The 19333-nt window shown below is 45.1% G+C and overlaps 1 protein-coding gene across 2 annotated transcripts in view; it reads right to left on the bottom strand.

Annotated features, from left to right (window-relative positions):
* Positions 1 to 19333, bottom strand: part of AMOTL1 (angiomotin like 1) — a 147196-nt gene that overhangs the window by 93623 nt on the left and 34240 nt on the right. For both annotated transcript variants that reach the window (XM_053670445.1, XM_037163451.2), the window contains exon 5: positions 17717 to 17767. In XM_053670445.1, the coding sequence (XP_053526420.1) occupies positions 17717 to 17767 (51 nt within the window). The remainder of the gene's footprint in view (positions 1 to 17716; positions 17768 to 19333) is intronic.

The following is a 19333-nucleotide window of genomic DNA, read 5'->3' as shown; positions in this document are numbered from 1 at the left end:
CACCGTAACATATCTCACTAGCTTTCAAGGGCCAGCTCTGCTGCTCAGAGATTGAGAGGCCAGCTAGCAGAACAGCTGCTGCGGAAGACGTTAATAGGAGAGTCAGGGTATGTCTCACCTCTGGTGTTCCTCTCCTCTCCTGGCCTAGACCAGGATTCCTTTAGGGCATTCCTGCCAGGATTTTGACAATTACCTCAATAGGCTGCCAGCAGATTTTCCCCTCCAGTTAATCCTAGTGAATTGTGTGTCTTTCTGATTCTGGTCTATTGCTCTGATTCCCAGGATGACTAGTTCAGGAACCTCACCTCTCAATATAAAGCCAAATGCAATAATTTAACAATTATTTACCAAATACCTACTCTATTTAAAGTTAGCTATCCTCAAACTTGACAGCACACAAAAGAAACAGCTCAGCCCTTCAAAGATTATCTATTTAAGAAAACAAGCTATGCAAACAAAACAAGAAGGCAACAACACAAGGTCCGGAGATGCCGGCAAAAGGTGGAAAGAAGGTCTCAATGCAGGAGAAAGGAGAGCACTGAAGGGTGGTGGAGCTCAGATGCAGTTAGCATGCAGGTGCACACTGGGAAAGAGGCAGTGGACAGTAAAAGGAGGGAGGGAGGGAAGGAAGGAAGGAAGAAAATGAACGTTTATTAATTGGCCTCTATTAGATACCATACCATATCTTAGGAGGCAACGGAATTTATCAATTACAAGCATCCACAGGAACAAAATTGGCACAGATTAGGTCACAGTGCAAACTGCTCACTATCTGTGTGACCCTGGGCAAGTCACCTAACTTCTCTAAAACTCAGTTTGCACAATGATGAAAATAGCACCAAGCCCCAAAGGGTGATTGTAAAGCTGAATAAAGTAACAAACCTAGAATACACATCACAATGAATAAGTGCTCCACACATACTTGCTGCTATTATTTCAACCAACCCTTCAATAGCCCTGTAAAGCAGAGAGAATCTGGGAAATAGTTGCAAGAAGCAATAACTTGTGAGGTTTGGGCAAAGGAGATGGAAAGGAAGAGATACTATGCGGAAACCAAATCTTTAAAGATACCAAATATAATGAAAAAAGATACCATATCTATGAAGCAAAGTTATACTCTTTTCATGGACTAGATGGCTATCCCGGAGAAAAAACAAAGAAATCAAGTTTTGAACCTGGGTCAGAGGAAGAATGGACCATTCTTGGAAGGATGGCTCATTGTACCCATGATGAAAGAAGCAGAGCTGAGAGAGGAAACTTGTCTGACAAAGATGTTAAGATGCTTACCGTCCTCTGGGCAAGAGGAAATAAGGAAGAAGAACCTGAGTGAGAAGCTGAGAACAGAGGTACAGAGGGAAAAAACGAAGCTGTGAAGATGGGTTACCCGGAGTATGCCCACAACAAAAAATTGGAGAAAGAAAGAAAAAGAAGAAGAAAAGGCTGGAGAAGTACAGAGCTGGGCAGGGTTAAAGGCATGGAAGATAGAGGAAGTTTTAGGAATTTGGTCTCTCTCTCAAAAGCTACAGATTCCTAGACTCCCAAGGAAGTGACAGGCACAGCTTGTAGCCTCAACCACCTGCTGATTCAGATAGGTGGACTTAGCCTAGACTCTTCAAATTGATGCCATGTGGTAACACAAAGGTCAAATTCATGGCAGCACAGGCAGTGAGACCTGCTGGAGGCCAATTTCCCCCTCCATACACCTTAATTTCTTCAACTATTAATAATCACTACATCAAATATGGAAAGTGAGTAATCCTCTACATCAAATACACCCAAATCTATTGTTCAGGCACTAAGGCCTGAGAAAAAGACTTTGGATCTGACTAGCAAGAGATCATCAATAATTCTTCACAGAATGTTTGGCTGGAGATTCCGACATACAGCAGAGTTCAAACAGAAGGCAGGCATGTTCACAATAAAAACTGAATGCCGTTTTACTGGCAGCCCGGTGAACCAGTCAAAATGTGTGCTCTTTCTTTCTTTTTGAAAAAATATTTTATTTATTTATTTTTAGAGAGAAGGAAAGGGAAGGAGAAAGAGAAGAACAGAAACATCTATATGAGAGAGAAACATCCCTTCGGTTTGCGGAGTGACGCCCAACCAAAAGAGCCACGACGGTCAAGGCAGCATCGGCGTGTTCTTTGGATGTGCAGTCACTCTAAAGGTCAGCATCCTTCCCAGAGTGACACAGGCTGTCTTTTACTCATTCCTCGGAAACATAGGAAAGTGATGGAACAGTCTCAGCACTCTTAGAGACAGCTCAGAGAACTGTCTCCAAACAGTTCTGGTACAGGGCAGGTACCAGGTGCACCAGCAATGCACAGAGGCCGGATGAAGAGTGAAGTGAGCAGAGGAGAATGAGCCTGGTCTTACAGTTAAGTCCTGTGTTCTAGTCCTGGTTCCACCTATTTCCATCTGTGGAGAGAAACCTGACAAGAACCTCAGCTTCCTTCTCTGTGTGTTCAGAATGACACTTACCTCACTGGCTTATTGGATTAGATGATATATGTCAAGTGCTGGGCACAAAGTAGAAATTCATAGTAGAAACCCTTTCCTTTCTCCTCCAGTGATTTAAAATAACAAAGAATTTTATTTTCTGTTGAAATGCAAATCTCCTTCCCCCCTCACTTTTCTCTGAATGACCAAATACGTCCTTGAAGCCCTTATCAGCTACTACTTTGACTGGAATAGGCCCTAAGAATGGGCCTGAGCATCCTAGGAGGGAGACAGCAAGTGACAAAAGGAGAGGAGAAAGGCTTGACCACATAAGAGACAGCCCCAGCCAGGGTGCAGCACCACCTGGGACTGGGCATACTACCATTAGTAGTTCTCGATTAATGCCTGCTGAGTGAACAAACAGTGACTGAAAACAACCAGGCTGTCTTAATCAAGAAGCCGTTTTGCTTCTTGAACATACAAGGCTATTTTTAAATCCCAAGTTCTGTAGTGCTTCATAGAGTATGATTTATAAACCAAAACATGTCCAATTTTTAATTGTTGATGTCCCCACCTCCAAATTCTAGAGGTTCAGAATCGCTAAGGCTGGAGTCCTAGAATTGGTTCTAAGTGCCTCCTAGCACACTGAAGTTTGACTGCCATGGACTGTCTCCATCAGTTCATTGGAGTTATGGTGCTCTTGCAATTCTCCTTCAGAAGCGTTTACTATGTCAGAGCTTCATATGATAAAGATAAAGACTATTGGCTGATATATTAGAGGTTAAAACAAAGCATAAGGGAGCAGAAAGGAGTGGCTGATTTTGTGGACTTGTGGGGAGGGCAGGTTCCAAGAGATCCAAGTGCTGAGAGAAGGATATTACTAGCAAAGGCATACGCATGAGAAGGGAAAGTGCACATGGTCTTGCTTCTCAGCACTTTTCCTTTGAATCTCTTCTTTTCATAGACACGAATGGACACACAGACACCAGATTTGATAAACCCCTGTATTATCACCAGGCTAGGGGAATTTTTCGTAGTTTTTCTTTCAGTCCTCTGTTTTACAAAGACAATAGTTGTATATATATTTCAGCTCATTCCAAATGTATAATCATGTTCTCAGATAAGCTTTTTCTCATGGCACAGGCCTCCTCCAGAGATTCTGACACATGTCCTGCCCTCACCTTGCAAACTGTGGACAGGAACAAAATGCAGGGAATACTGGGAGTGCCTGAAGTACAGGGTGACAGGAGAATATTGCTGCGATGAGAGGGAAGGTCAAAGGGATGCGCCTTTGCCAGGCCAGGCTGACTGTGAATGGAAGAGTCATAAATTCTGTGGAGGAGGATGTGAGAGGCAAGTGGGCGATGCACAGGTGAGACACCTCTGCAGGTGTGTCCCTGGAGGATTTAAATGTAGTTAGTATAACAGAATGGATCATCGGGAAACCCTGCTCCTTTTGAAACATATCCAAGGACTCTTCGATTATGAAAAACTTCCCAACAAATATCTATTAACTACCTACTAAGGGCCACACTCTGTGCTATACAACCTACACAAGTGTTTGGCTCAATTAGTAAGCTATGGATTGGGCCTGTTTGTCTGCATGTTTTTAGCTTCACACCCATAGTGACACGCCAGTCTCTTCTTGCCTCATGGCTTTCTCCTGTGAGCATATTACCTAACATGCACTACACACATAATTTGATCTACATGGAAAACAAGGAAGAGAGGGTAGATATGATCCTGGCCAGGGAAGATGTACCTGCACCAAATAGCTGAAGAGGAAGAGCAGAGACCTTAGCCCCAAACAAACCTGAGGTCAGATCCTGACAGAAACACTAAGTAGCTGAGAATATAAAGAGCCTGGCATATAACAGGTGTTTAATAAGTGGTAGGCATTCTAATTATTATTTGCCACTATTCCTACAAAAACCTTGGGACTATTGAAAGCTCATACTTTTTTTGGTTGATTATTTCAGGGTTTCTCAGCCTGGGAACTATTAACCTTTGGGGCTAATAATATTTTGTTGTGAAGAATTGCCCTGTGTGTGGCAGAATGTGTAACAACATCCCTGGCTTCTACCCACTAGATGCCAGTAGCAACATCCCCACCTCGAACCAACCCAGGTGTGGCAATTAATAACACCTCCACAGATATTGCCAAATGTGTCTTACGGAGTAAAGCTGCCCCTGGATAAGAAGCACTGAATTAGTTGAGTAACTGACATTGCCAAGTTTACAGAATCCCAAGCTTCTGACCATGTTGATCATGCCATTGAGTTGCTGGGTGAATCCAACTGCATATGAATAGGAGGCAGCCTCATTTTCATTTATCCTACAGTATATTGTGCTATCATAGTTTCCTCATTTTCCCCTTTTTGTGAACAAAAAACTAATCATGTTTTACTCTCCTGTTTCCAATGATGATATAGACACCTTTTTTTTTCTTCTAAAACTGGTGTTATACTAAATTCCTAAATAACAGCAACATAAAATCACCAATAAAAACAAGGATTGCCCTAGTGGGCATGGATTAGTGGATTGAGCACCGGTCTGCAAACAGAAAGGTTGCCAGTTTGATTCTCAGTCAGGGCACATGCCTGGATTTCTGGCCAGGTCCCTAGATGGGGCTCATGAGAGGCAACCAATCACACATTGATGTTTCTCTCCCTCTCTTTCTCCCTTCCTTCCCCTCTTTCTAATAAATAAATAAATGAACAAAGTAACTACAAATAAAACAAATTAAGGATTGCCACAATAACTATACCTAATTTAGATCAGAATGTTCACACTTAAGATCCCTTGTAGTTGCCATTGTACAAAGGGTGCCTGGGTGTTTTATTCCAAAAACATGCCCTTTCCATCCACAGCTGTAAGAACAGTGAGAAGAATGGCCCCTCCACAACCTGTACGACAGCTCTAGTTCTTTTCTTTCTAGAATATGCAGTGAACACCCGCAGGTCTTGTACTTTGAATGCCTAAGACAGAGAAATGAGGAAGCCCTCACCATTCTCAATGGCTCTAGCTCCTCTGTATGGTTCAACTCAGGAGGAAAATGTGTTTTACAGCATAAGCTCGGAGTGGGGCGAGGTGTTAAAATTCACATCTTAAATGGTGAGTTAATCCAGAAACCAGAAAGTATTTACTGTGTGTCAGTGGTAGAGCCAGTGTTACACGATGTAAAACAGGCTTCAGGAAAGACCAAGGTAGAGGGTGAAATAATTGGAAATAACTAGAAAAAATTAAGTCCTAAATAGAAGGATTAACCGAAAGCACACTACAGTTTAGAAGAAGGCAGAGCTATGGGAGGCCTGCAATGGCTCACTCATCCAAAAAACATTATCCACTGCACTGAATGACAAGATACTCCACTAGTTGCCCAAATACTGTGGTATGGGCTTTGTTTTACTAAAACGTGTATATATAAATCTAAATTACAAATTTGTCTATGTGTGATGAAAGAAGGAGCAGGGTGCAATAACAGAGACTAATGAAGGAGAAAAGTGGCTACTTAGAGTGGGTGGGTGGGTGGGAATGGAAGGCTTCTCCCAGGCAATGAAGAACAAAGGGAGTGTTTCAGCGAACCAGACAGCATGTGCAAAGGTCCTGAAGCACAAACAAGCTGAGTAAGTGTGAGAAACTTAAAGGTGGCAAAGGGAGACAGGACCTTGAGGTACCCCGGTGCAGGGATGGTCCCAGGAAGAGTTCCCTGGCAATGTTACCAGTGTCCTTTATTCAGTGTCTGGGAATGGTTCCTTTCTATTCAACCTTTATGACATAAGGTACCTACAAATGACTTTTGAACTAAGTGCAAGAGAGAAAGGAAACATCAGAAAATGACCAATTTGGGGTAAAAAATAGTAGTAGGATTAAATGTAAACAACCTGAAAGTAAATTTCACAGTCTACATATTTGATCACAATATTTACAAAAAAAGAAGATTCAATCTCTCAGCCTTTCAATAGGGCTTCCACTCAGCCCTACTGAAAACAAGGGAGGTCTGACCAGTGTGGCTCAGTTTGTTGGAATGTCGTCCTGTAAACCAAAACGTTCCTGGTTCAGTCCCCTGTCAGGGCACATACAGGAGGCACCCAATTGATGTTTCCCTCTTTCTCTCTCCCTTCCTGACTCTCTAAAAGCAATGAATAAATGTCGGGGTGGGAGGGAACACACAAACAAAGGAAGACCCAGGATAGGATCCTCAGTGCTAGCAGAGCTGTGGTTCTCAAACTTTAGCTGTATCAGTCACCTGAAGAGCTTGTTTAAAAAAAAAAAAAAAACAGACTGCTGGGTCCCATCCCACGTTTTCTGATTCAGTAGGTCAGGGAAGGGCCCAAGAATTGCCTTTCCGACAAGTTTCCAGGGGATGCTAATGGGGCTGGTCCATGGATCACACTTGGAAACCACTAGTGTGGCACTTCTGGGGAAACTGCTTCTCTGTGAACTCAGAATCCCAATCTAAGTGAGGGAATTGGCAAGAGATACTGTAGCAGAAGAATGATCCAAACCCAGTTTTCAGTTTTGAACTAGCATGTACAGAGTAGTGTCTCCTCTGTGCCAAGTGATTTCATACGTTATTTCGTTTTACTGGTACATGATGCTCTGAAAGGCAGGTATTACCATCCATGTTTTACACATGAGGAAAAGACTCTAGGTGAGATGACGTGAATTTCCTGAGATCAGTGGTCTGTGAGGAAGAGAGCCAGGATTCAAGCCTGTTTTAATCACTGCATTATTTGCCTCTTAAGCAAGCAGTTCCTCCTCCCAGCTTGCCTGGACAGGAGTGAGGGTCCTCCGGATCCAGTCTGGAGAGCACCCCTGGAAAGCGCTCTGAGGCCTGACCCTAGTGTAGTTAGTGAAGGGTGAACAGTCTTCACAGACTTCCAGGCACTCCTGGGGACTTGAACTTTTGTGAAGTTTTCCTTCTTATGGAAGAGAGTAAGATCTATTAAGCCTCCACAAAAGCACTATGGCAGGCATGTTACACACACCCTCCCTTTCTAAGCCACCAGAGGTGGTTTCCAATCTGTGGGCACAGTTAACTATTTTAAAACACAGGCTGAGATGTCAGATGGGCCTGCAGTCAACACCCCTTCTGCCACTTATTAGTTATATGACTAGCTAACTTACTTGACTTTACTAAAGCTCTATTTTCCTTCTTTTAATAAGCAGGCATTAGCAATAGTATCCACCCTAAAGAGTTGTGAGAAATTCCCGAGTCAATTGCATTGTAAAGCTCTCAGCACAGTGCTTAGCGCGCAGCACACGCACCGTAATTATTAGCTATTGTTTCTAACTTGTTATTCATTTTATTTCAAAATTGGTCATGTTAGAGGGCTTTTAATTATTGCTGTACTAGACTGTGCTAGACACACAGTTTCTTTCTGTTTACATGTCATGAGTTTTGGAATATTTAATTGGTAGATCCAGGAAATATGAACAATGGGCATCTTCATTTTACATACCCCATCCCAGAAAGAAAAATATCTCCGGGTACCATTATAGACAAAGCAGAGGGGAAATGGGCTAGAGTGTGCATTTCAGACAAATTAAAAATAATTAAATAACCAGAGCTAATGAGCATTGATTCATGGAGTGATATGAACATGGGTGGAGGGTTGATATCGAGGGGTCTGATAACCCCACTATGCCAGGTACTGGTCGAGTTACATTATGAGGTCGTGTGCTCAATTCTCAGGGCCAGGTTAAAGGGAAACTTGCCTCAACTGTAAAGCAATCAGGTGATGCTGAGCAGGATGGGAATGGATGGAGAAACCAGAGCATGTTAGAAAGATAACTAGCATGAAGAAGAGAAGATTAAGATACAATTCATGAAAGAAAGGAGGAACAGACAGATTTATTCTGTGTTTGCTACCTAACACTCTAGAGCAGTAGTTGACAGCCCATTGGTGGAAATCAATTGAACAGGTTAACCAGCATTTTAAAATAAATAAAACATGACAGAAAATACCCATCTAATAGGGTATAATTGCTACTCCACAAAACTTCAGTTTTAGTTTAATTTATATTAAAATGTGTACATGGGAGTCTAAATGTATGCTAATGTTGCATCCCAGTAAATGCAATTTATTTATTTTATTTATTTTTTTAGAGAGAGGGTAGGAGAAGAAGAAAGAGGGAGAGAAATGTCTATCAATTGCAAGCACCTTGACCAGGGACCAAACCACCCTGATCGGGAATCAAACTGGTGATTCTTCAAATTGGCTTTGTGGGAAGACACACAACCACCTGAGCCACCCTGGCCAGGGTGAAAAACAAAATGTTTTTAAAGCTCTAGAATGCAAAATATGGAGAACAGAGTGTAAGAACAGTAAGTCAGGTTTCACCTCCCTGCAAAGAAAGTGTCAGAAGAATGATCACTGCATCACACTAGACAAGGTTTTCTCAGGAGTGGGACGCCCTCCCCCACACATACAACAATCGTTCTGGTGACGATCTAGTACAGGCTGAGTGACCACGCATCAGGGAAAGAGGACCCTGGTGTTCATTGGAATGAAGACACTAAGATATCCCGACTCTTCAAAACGGAGTAGATCAGACCTCAGCTTCTGTTACAAGAGAGAATAGAGAAAATCAAAACCTCAATCAATATCCAGACTCCAGAAGTCATGGAGCCAATCCAGCAGAAGGGGTTGATCCATGTTACGTGTTATATAAAATGGAACACACATCAAATCCCTGAAGCTGTTTAGGATTTCTACTGTAAGAAGGGTTAATTTCCAGCAGCCATTTTCCAATTGAGGTGGTAAAATAAGATACCCATCAGCAAGTATATTTCATTGCTGTAAGCATCTAATGGAGTCCAGTGGGGATTGGATACTCAATGATAGCAACGGAGCCATGCTTCTCCCCCTCCTAACAAAGCGAGCTAAAATCCAGTGCAAAGAGCTGCGCAGGCCCAGATGCTGCTCCCACACCCAGGGCTGCCAGCTCAAACACCCGTTTGGATTTGAATTTCAGATAAGCAACAACATTTTTTAGCATAGTATATCCCAAATGTTGCAGGGGACACAAATATACTAAAAGCAGTAATTGTCTTTTCCCTGAAATTCAAATTTAACTGGTGTCCTGTATTTTTGTTGCTAATTCTGACAATATCTTCCTACCCTAGGATATGTCCCCGTACCTGCTTTAAAGGATTCCTCGGTCTCTCACTTGGTAAACAGTGTGGAATGTCAGCTCCAGAGCCAATGGTTATACAATGGTGATGATCCCAAGGGGGAAGGAGTGAAATTCACGTGAGCTTTATCCCACTGAATGCCACTGAGCCAAATGTAAGGGCCTTTTACTCATGGGACAGACTCCTCGAGCCACGAGGACAGGCACAGCATTTGACGAAGGACTTGATAAGGATACAGTCCCATTTTGTAGAGTTTCCATGCTAACCTCAGACTTGTATGAGAGAGAAGACTCAGTTTCATCCTCTGGCACTCCATTGTGCAGCCCTCAGTTACCCAGACCCTAGAGGAGGAGCTGACTGTGGCTGTTCTAAGGCAGATGTGATGCTGTTCATGCCCTGGACCTTTGTTCTTGCAGGTCACACTGTGAAGACTTGCTCTCCTCCAGGAAGCCTGCCTGGCCTGCCCGGACCTCCATGATTTAGCCCCCTCTTCTCAGTGGCCCCTGCCCCCTTGCACTTTTCCCTTATCACACTCACCATAATAATTGCTTTTATTAATAATTCCACTGGAGGTGGAGGCAGGTGTCTGTCAAGGACATAGTCCAGAGTCAAGGACATTTAGTCCACAGCAAATGTTCAGAATCTGGAATCCCTCCTTTGAGTTTTTGGGGGAAATGTCTTTGAGAGTTAAAAAAAAATGTTTTTTAAAGGATGAGATACTTTAAATTCTCTGGGTGGTCAACCACAAAGGACTACAGCAATGGACTTTTCTTTTCGGTCAGCAGTCAGTAAATAGCAATCCTCTGGGGACAGAAAGGAAAGAGCCCCAGCAGGTTACAGACGCCAGAACTAGATCCTCCTCATTCAGCCTCCTTCAACCCCAAACTTTCCATAGGGCTCATTTCAGATAAGGTCCTTTCTCTATTTTCTTAAGAACCGGAGGTTTCCATAACATATTGACTGTAAAACAGTGACTTGAAAGCAGCTACAGTGTCTGTCCACTCTTCCCAGTAGTCTTAAAGAAAACCCTCTGAAACGAGGATAAAAATAAATCTTGCCAACTCTGCATTTGGGGGTACAAAGGTCACACGGAGAAGAGAATTAAGCAGCATTAGATAGACATACGTATTCGATGTGAAAACTACCACACGTGTGCCCAGCTAAGGAGCATCCCTGTCTAGCAACCCAGTAAAAAAATGCATTTCAGCAGGCAGCAGACAGGCCAGAGACAGAGAACCCACCCTGAACATCTGTTTCTTCATTTTGCCAGAAAGCAGTCTTTTATCCTTTTTAATAATCTGACCCGTTCCATTCTCTGGCAGAGAGCCCCAGGAAGGCAAGCACTGCCTTTTCTGTTCAGATTCCAGCCTAGGATGGGAAAAGGAAGGAGGGGCTAGAGAAGGAAGGGGCAGAAGACTGACGTAGGGAAGCAGGGACAGAAATGGGGCAGAGAGAGAGAGAGACAGGAGAGAAGAGGGGAGAACAGGGGAAAGCAAACCAGGGAGCGGGAGAGAAACAAATGACATCAAATCAGTTTAATGTGCCCACCAGGAGCAACACTAATTTGAGACAAACAAACACGAACAGGACATATTTCAGGATGATCACCCAGTAAGAACGCGATGCAGGAACCGGAAGCATAGTGCTCTTGAGCAGGTGAAACTGGTTACATAACACTCTTCAGACCCCAGTAGCTCCTAACAAGTGGTGAAACACCGCCATTCCTATATAGTCATGATTGTTTCATAGTCAGGAATAAATGGACACGGTATTATATATTTCTAGTAAAACCATCTCTTTGGCAAGGAAAATGCCCTTTCCATTTTTGTGTGTGTGTCCATGAGTATTCCTTATCTTTCTTGTGTTTCCTTTTTTTGGACAAGGTAGATAAGCATTTACGTCTCAGAGTTTATTGCCATTTTCCCTTTTTTACTCCATTCTCTCTCCAGGCAATGTGTAGTATCACTTTGCAAACAAACCTTTGGGGCTGCCTTGGCTGGCGTGGCTCAGTAGATTGTGTGTGGGCCTGTAAGAAAAGGGGTCTCTGGTTTGATTCCTGGTCAGGGAACATGCCTGGATTGTGGGCGGGGGTGTGCCAGAGGCAACATCAGAGAAACACGGATGTTTCTCTTCCTCTCTTTCCCTCTCCCTTCCCCATCTAAAGGTAAATAAATAAAATCCTTAAAAAAACAAAAACAAAAACAAATCTTGGGGGAGTGGTGATGAATTTTACATCCGAGCCTGAGTCTACCTGCCCTTAGTTATATGTTTAGTAATGTGTTTGGATTTCTCTCCAGGCTTTCACTGACCTCCCCCAAATTATGCTGTTGCAAAGGTTTATTTTCCTTTAGAAATAGCATCTGTGCCATGGGAAACCAGGAGAGGCTTCCTGTCCCCAGGTACCCTAACACTGTAATACAGAGCAGGAAAAGCAGGAAGTAAAGGAAGCTGAGAGTTCTCCTGGTCGTTGCTTCCAATCCCACTACAGGAAATTCCTTTAGAACATATTGATCACTATGTGATGGTCTAATAAAAAATGCATGCCTTTGAGTACCTACCATTCATTTATTCAACAAGAATGTACTGAACAGCCAGCCACACACTGTACTGCCAGGCCCTGTGCTAGTTCCTTCCACGTGTTATTTTATTTAACCCGCAACCCAGTCTCCCCGGGAGGAGGGCAACTTGTCTATTCTCCTTCCCAGGAAACCGAGATTGGCTCTGGAGCCAGAGATTATATTTTGAATCTAAACTTTGCCTCTCTCTAGCTGTGTGACATCAGACAGATAATTTAACTTCTCTGAGCCCATTTACTCCTCTGTAAGGGGAAAATAGTTTCTTCTGCTTTACTGAGTTGTTCTGAAGATGAAATGAGCAGTATACCCCAAAAGATCAACAATGGAAGAGACCGGGTTGCCCAGATTTGGGGAACTCTAACAATGGTGAACAATTCTGTGAACTTTTTTTTTTTTGCAGCCAGAAGGTCAGACCACACCCCTGCAGTTGGGTGAGGTTTCCTGTGAAGGGAATTGAATTTTCCACTGTCAATCATCCTGAGAAAAGTTAAACTGGGATGAAAATGCCCTCCCTCTCTGCAGCCATGTTCTGGGGATGCAGGAGGAGGAAGGCAGGAGAAATAGGCTTCCAAGGGTGGTGAGACCTGGGGTGGATCCAGGGGTGGGGCGCATGGCCCCGGCTGTTCGGAGGCTGACTCAGAGCTGGCCACACAGCCAACCTGATCCCAGACTCTCAGTGGAGCGAGGCTTGTGAAGGAATTGGAAAGACCTGGCTCCATTCTGAGCCTGAAAGAGCCCAGAGGAGAGTAGTGTCCTCATCCTTGAGGCCAAGAGAGGGTAAGACAATGGAGCGCCAGTCAGACTCCCAGCAAGAGAACGCCACGCCTTCAAGTTCTGGTGTGCGCAGCGGCAGCAGCAGTGATGGCCAGAGACATGTGGTCACTGGTTTCTGAAGAAGAGAGGACTTGGAGCAGATATCACAGTGTCCACTAGCCTCAGTGAGCTGTATCTGAATTCCAGCTCCCCTGGGGAAAGGCTGGAGTAGTCAGAATGTACCCTGTGGGTGCAAATGTGCAACCTCTGAGAATTCTTGGATGTAAACTTGGGGGATAACCTTAGAGAAAGACCTGATTTCTTAGTAATATGGGCAGGCACATGCTCAGAAATCATTCTGTCTGGGGGTACTAATGTGGGTGACATGATTTAAACTCCAGGCTGGGAAGCTGAGTAGACTGTTTACCCAGGTTAAGTGCCGGGCACCAAGTAGGTGAATATTAAGTCTAGTTCTCCTTATTAATTCCCATGTATGGGAGTTAAGAAACTTTGGCCACCTGATATATTGACTTGAAACAGATTTTTCATAAGTGTTGTGTCTTGACACGTCCTCTCAACACAGGGTAGGGAAGAGGAAATGAATGGCGACATTTTTTAAATTATATGTACAAAATTAAATCTTCCAGAAGGTTTTGACAATGGTCGAAGGTGTCAGAGCACTTGCCTAGGGACATGAAAGCATAGTAAATATTTAATGATGGTAATTTCATTTGCGCATTCCTCCCGAGGTGCATTTACTCCTCACAATGATGCTCTGAAGCTGGTGCTGTTCTCATCTTCATCATATCAGTCAGGGCCTTCTCAGAAGATGGACAGCGTGCCTAAAAGTCTGGCGGAGGGACTGCTGACAAAAGTGATGACGGGTCAGGTTAAGGGAAGACAAGTGACAAAGAAGGGCCTGGGGCCAGGCACAGTGGGGAGCTGCAACCACCCCTCAGTCGGAGGTTCTGAACCCATAAGCACTGATGCTGTAAGAAAGGGTTGCTCCAGAGAGCTGTGGCTAGAATAAAAGAGCCTCCTTATCCTACAGCCTAAAGGGCAGGGAGATATGTCTCTTTCACCCTCCCCTGTCCTGCCAGTGCCTCTCACTGGCCACATCCATCTGGCAGCCACATGACCTATTCCAAGAGGTAAGTTTTCCAGGGCACGAAGCCCAGTGCTGAAGGGTGGCGAGTGGGTCTAGAAGAGTATCAGAAAATAGTTGGCACATGGTTTCACAGATTAGGAAACAGAGGCAGGGATTAAGGGGACACGCCCATGGCTGTAAAGCAAGTAAGAGGAGGGGCAAAAATCAAACCCACATGCTCTTAACCCCTAAAAGTGGTCTTAACTTTTCAATTTTTAAGAATATTAGAAGATAACCTGGAGAAGCCAAAGAAACAAAGGAGAGAGAGGGAGCGAGACAGGTCACAGGTGAAAGGACTCATCCCCAAAGCATCATCACAACAAGAAGACAGGCCAATCTTAGAGCTATATAACTACGAAAAGACACAGTACCCTCGAGTGACTATGTCACTCATTTATAGCACAGCAAGCATTTATTGACACTTATGTGTCCCAAGTACTGTGTTGGTTGGTTGCTAGATTGATTAAGAAGGATGATGAGGCCATAATGGAGGGAAGTTGCTCACAAGTCTGGCTCTACATTGGAATCATTTGAGAAGTGAGTTAAAACACACACACATGCTGGTAAAAGACTGATGGCTGGGTCTACACTCCAAGGATTCTAATATAGTTGGTCAGAGTTAGGACCTGGTCTCAGGACTTTTAATAGCTCCCCCAATTCTAATGCGTAGCCTTGAGAATCATGAGCAGGACATGACACCTGGATTTAGTGTCTAGGGAATACTGGGAGCCAGCCATGGAGGAAGGGAGAAGGAGGGAAGGCGCACAGACAAAAAGAAGAGGTCTGAATTTAGAGGCCCGTTCAATAGTCCGATATAACCAGAGAGCTGCAGTGAGCGGGGAAATGCAGATGGTCCTCCTATGCCGAGCCAGCCCTCTTGGTATTGGGGAGTCAATCAAGGTTACTAGACAATGGCAGACATGGTCACATCCAAGTTTGTCCCAGCTCTCCATGCACTCTCTCTCACTTCCTGAGACAGATCACTTCTCTCTATAGATGGCACTACAGAAAGGCTTAGTAGACATATAGGCTTTGCCTCCCTGGAAAATAGAACTGCCACAGGATGGAGAGTGTATTCCTGGACTCTCCATCGCAGGCAGCCTTTAATATAGCATTCATCTAAAGATACACTTTTTCTACTGCCTTAAAAAAAAAAAACCTTCTTTGGTAACTTAATTTTATTATGTAATCTTGCTACATCGCAGAATTAATTCCCTAAGGAGCAAGCTGTAGTTCATCTGGAGACATAAGCAAAATTTGGAGGTGAAACCGACTGCCAATTATGACACAAGAAAGTAGTAGAACTGTCACTAAAGACCTCAGATGGAAAACCAGCCCACATGCTGCTCCAGGGACAAATCACTGATAATTCAGTTGACCTGATCACCCTGCTTGAGCATCTGGTTTTGGAGACTAGGTATGTTGCAAAGAAATTTGTAGGAATAAAGATGGTTTGGGTTACTTGGTGGGACAATTGATAAGAACTATTCCATCCTTCCTGCATAGAAAATATTTTTCAAATTAATAGCAAAAAATAATAATAATAAAGTAACTGCAACAAATACTTCCTGAATACTTGCATATACAACGCACGGTGCTGTGCATGCACCATCATCTCATCCATGCGAGGTCTCCAAGTGAGCTGATGAGACGACTGAGGCCGAGAGAACTTTGGTCACCTGACAAAACCCTAGCTAGCTTTGGGACAATGAGAAAACAGGCTAGTTAACATACTTACTAAGGAACATGGAGCAGAGTGAGGGCTAGCACCCTGGTCTCAGACTCTCAGACTTGTGTTTTATATTTCCCACCCCCATGGTTCCTATAACACTCTCATTTCCTCATGAAATGCTGGACTTTTCCCACAGGGAAGCCGTAGAGAAAAAAGGTGGCTTTCTTATTCTCTCCACTAATTTGAAGGGCTCCCCTATTTATCAGTGACTCAGCTGGACAGTCCTGTCAGCCCCAGAGAGAGATGTGGGGATGGAAGAGGGTCAAATACCTGAGCCCTTCTGGTACAGTACATTAATCATTCTGTGAATGCAAACAGTTTAGCAGTTAGACAGGCAGTTGCTCAGAGCAAGGAATGTGCATCCTGCCACTGCTTATGCTTATCTATAATTGAAAAGGACCAAATAGCTTTCACCACACCGTGGAGTGCCAATACTGGTGTCATCAATACACGATTAATTATACACTTGTGAGCAGATTACTAAAGGTTTGCTTTTCTAAGTCACTTCATGCAAAGCTATAATTCAGATGTCATTTTCATTTCATAAAAGGATTCACCATAGTGTGTCTTTAAAAGCTACTTTGGGGGCCCTGGCTGGTGTAGCTCAGTGGATTGAGCTCGGGCCTGGGAACCAGACAATCGAGGTTCGATTCCCCGTCAGGGCACATACTGGGGTTGCAGGCCAGTTCCCAGCAGGGGATGCATGAAAGGCAACCATACATTGATGTTTCTCTCTCTCTCTCCTTCCCTTCCCCTCTAAAGATAAATAAATAAATCTTTTTAAAAAAAATCTACTTTGGCCCATGCACTTAATTTATTATTCCATTTAGAGAGATGTTACTGCTCACAACTTTGTCAGACACACATCTGAATAAAACCAGGTACTCTCCTCTGTCTCGGAATGCCATCCTTGATCCAGACCTGGGTCCTAGGGCGTCTCTGTCCTACAAATCAATGAGTCTTGGCTGAGACGGAATTTTACTCAGGTGGTGTGAGACTTCATTAGGACTTACGTCCCAGGATAAGAGGCTGACCAGAAATGAAGTACCCAAGGCTGAGAAGGGCACTGTGGGTAAACATTTTTAAACAACTGTCATTCCTGGCAGGAAGGCAAGATTTTTAAGCTGGTGATAAAAGAACAGCGAAGACTTGGCAAACTAGATCGTTAGAGGCTAAACTAGACCTGAGTGAGAAAGAAAGAAAAGAAGGATGAGGAGGAAGAAGAAGAGGAGAAAAAGAGGGGGAAAAACGCAACTATTAAGCTGCCAAGTGAGACTGGGTTGCAGAAATACTTCGAGGGATTCTGACAAGGCAAGTTTCCTCCTCTTTATGTAAGAAGTCTTTGGCAAGTGTGGAGGTTCACCAGCCACAAGTCCCCACTTACAAGGAGAGCCAGAGGAGGATGAAATGACCTACTTCCAGACACCTACAGGCTAAACGAGGAATAGAAAGCAGGGAAGGATGCAGCTCCTAGGTCCTGGAGTTTAATTACTGGATTTCCGTTTTTGGTCTTCGACTTTATTGAATTCAAGTTAAGGAACACCCACACGATGTCCTTCTCGTGCAAGGTATGCAGCTAGACAAACCCTGCGGGCGTCAGCCTGAATGCTCGCAGAGGCCCCAGGTCCGAAGTTCGCTGCCCCGCGCTCCTCGGAGCAGCACCACTCACCTGCCCCCACCCAGCCCCCCCACCCCGCCCTCCCCGCCGCCCGCCCGGGCCCGGCCCTCTGCTCTCCCGTGGCACACCCTACACTAGCCCAGGGCAGGTGCGCCGAGAAGAAGCCAATTCTCACCTCGAAGGGAACTTGCACCTGGAAAGCGTCCCCTGGCCCTTTCCCTCCCTGCGCCTCACCGATTCCCTCTAGGCGCCCCCCAAACTCGCTATTTTCGAGAGGAATTCGAGAAGAAAGGCAAAGGGGCAGACTTACCCAACTCCTCTGGGCTGTAGGGCGCGGGAGAGGCTTCCACAAACTCACTGTCTGGAGGAAAAAGAAAAACAGAACAAAAATAGAACCGCGACCCTTCAGGGCGAATCGATCAAACATCAGGTACCGCGCAGGTCCCTCAGAAAAGCGCGGTTTTTCTCTCCCAGCGATCAGGATCCGAGCACCGGGGCCACGCGGGCTCGGGATGCCGGATCCATGAGGGATAAGAAATTGCCAAAGAAACTCCCCGGGACCGAGCGTCTCCAGGCGCCAGGTGCGCGCCAACTTTCCTCTGGCGCGACCCCGCGGCTCCCCGGGCGCTAGGGCAGCGACCTCATGCTCTGCCCTCAGCCCGCGGGGCTCATCGCTGCATCCGCTGGGCCTCGCGCCAACGCCCCCGAGCCGAGAAGCCCCCAAGTTTCCGAGGGCGTCCGGGAGGCTCCAGGGCGCGCGCAGGCGGCGGCGAGCTCCCCGCGCCCACCCGGCCGGGCGCCCCGTGCGCATCCCCGCCGCCCGTTGCTAGGCGACCGCAGCCGTCAAGCTCAGCAGCGCTTCCTCCCAACTCCGGGTTGGAGGGTGTCGTCTCTTCATTCCCGCCCTACTCCCTTTGACCATTTACTAAAAATTAGCAGATAGTCGGTTCTAAATGACTCCTGCTCTTTTGCACTGCGTCTGCCCTGCTTCGATGCTTCGGAAATCATTCGTTCTGTGCTTCTCGTGGGGAGAAGCAGGATATTTAGAGCTTGAATGTCTTGCAGCAACGGAGGAGGAGCTTCAAATGAACCCAACACCCTCATTCCTTATGCACCTAAATTCTGAAATTGAGTCCAGACAGTATTTCTTCTCCTTAAGAAATCACCTGGTTAAAGCAAAGTCTCCATTTCACAGGCAGGGAAATTGAGCCTCGGAAGTTACGTAACTTAGGGATAGGGTCTCTCTGTCTGAGGGGAGCAGAACAGTGTTCTTTCTACTGTATAAAGAGTTGAGCTCTTTCAAATACGCAATATAGAAACAGAAGTCATAATTTGAGAGTCGGAGTTATAGGTCCTCAAGTAATGCATGCCCAACTGTGGGAATCTCCTTCTCTGGGTCAGAGGCCTGAGTAAATGGGGTTGGTGCATTAAGTATTTTCCCCAGAACTAACCGACTACCCTGCCTGGGAGGTCCCTGGGCTTTGGGGATGTGCTCTCTGGGAGAGAGCCTGAAGGAGTTAAGAGGACGGTAGAAACAAGCATGGAAAATGGTTTCCCCTGTCCTTGTCATTGGAGACAGACAATTGGAGCCCATGGCCTGGGCAAACTGCTGGGGGCCTTCCATAACCTCAAAGTGATCAGATCGCCAACTGCTGCAACCTGAGGTCCCCCGGCCTGTGCCACTGTGCTCTAATTCTGCAAACACTCAACCATCTCTGGCTTTCCCATGATCCGCTTTTGGTTCACAAATTACCTTGGAGGGTAGAAAGAAGACACTTTAGCCAGCAACACTCATGGGGAACCAGCCATTCTTGAGCTGCCTAGCTTACCTCTCTATCTTTTTCTCCCCACTCCTGACGATCTGAGCTCCCAACCCCAAGAAATGAATATGTTCGGGTGAATTTTGCACACATCACTCTTTCCCCCT

This window comes from Artibeus jamaicensis, unplaced genomic scaffold (genome assembly GCF_021234435.1).
Source record: "Artibeus jamaicensis isolate MK-2021 breed Jamaican fruit bat unplaced genomic scaffold, CSHL_Jam_final contig_585, whole genome shotgun sequence".
Classification (NCBI taxonomy): domain Eukaryota; kingdom Metazoa; phylum Chordata; class Mammalia; order Chiroptera; family Phyllostomidae; genus Artibeus; species Artibeus jamaicensis.
Note: the sequence above shows the minus strand (reverse complement) of the source record. Positions and strands in the feature narration are given on the sequence as shown.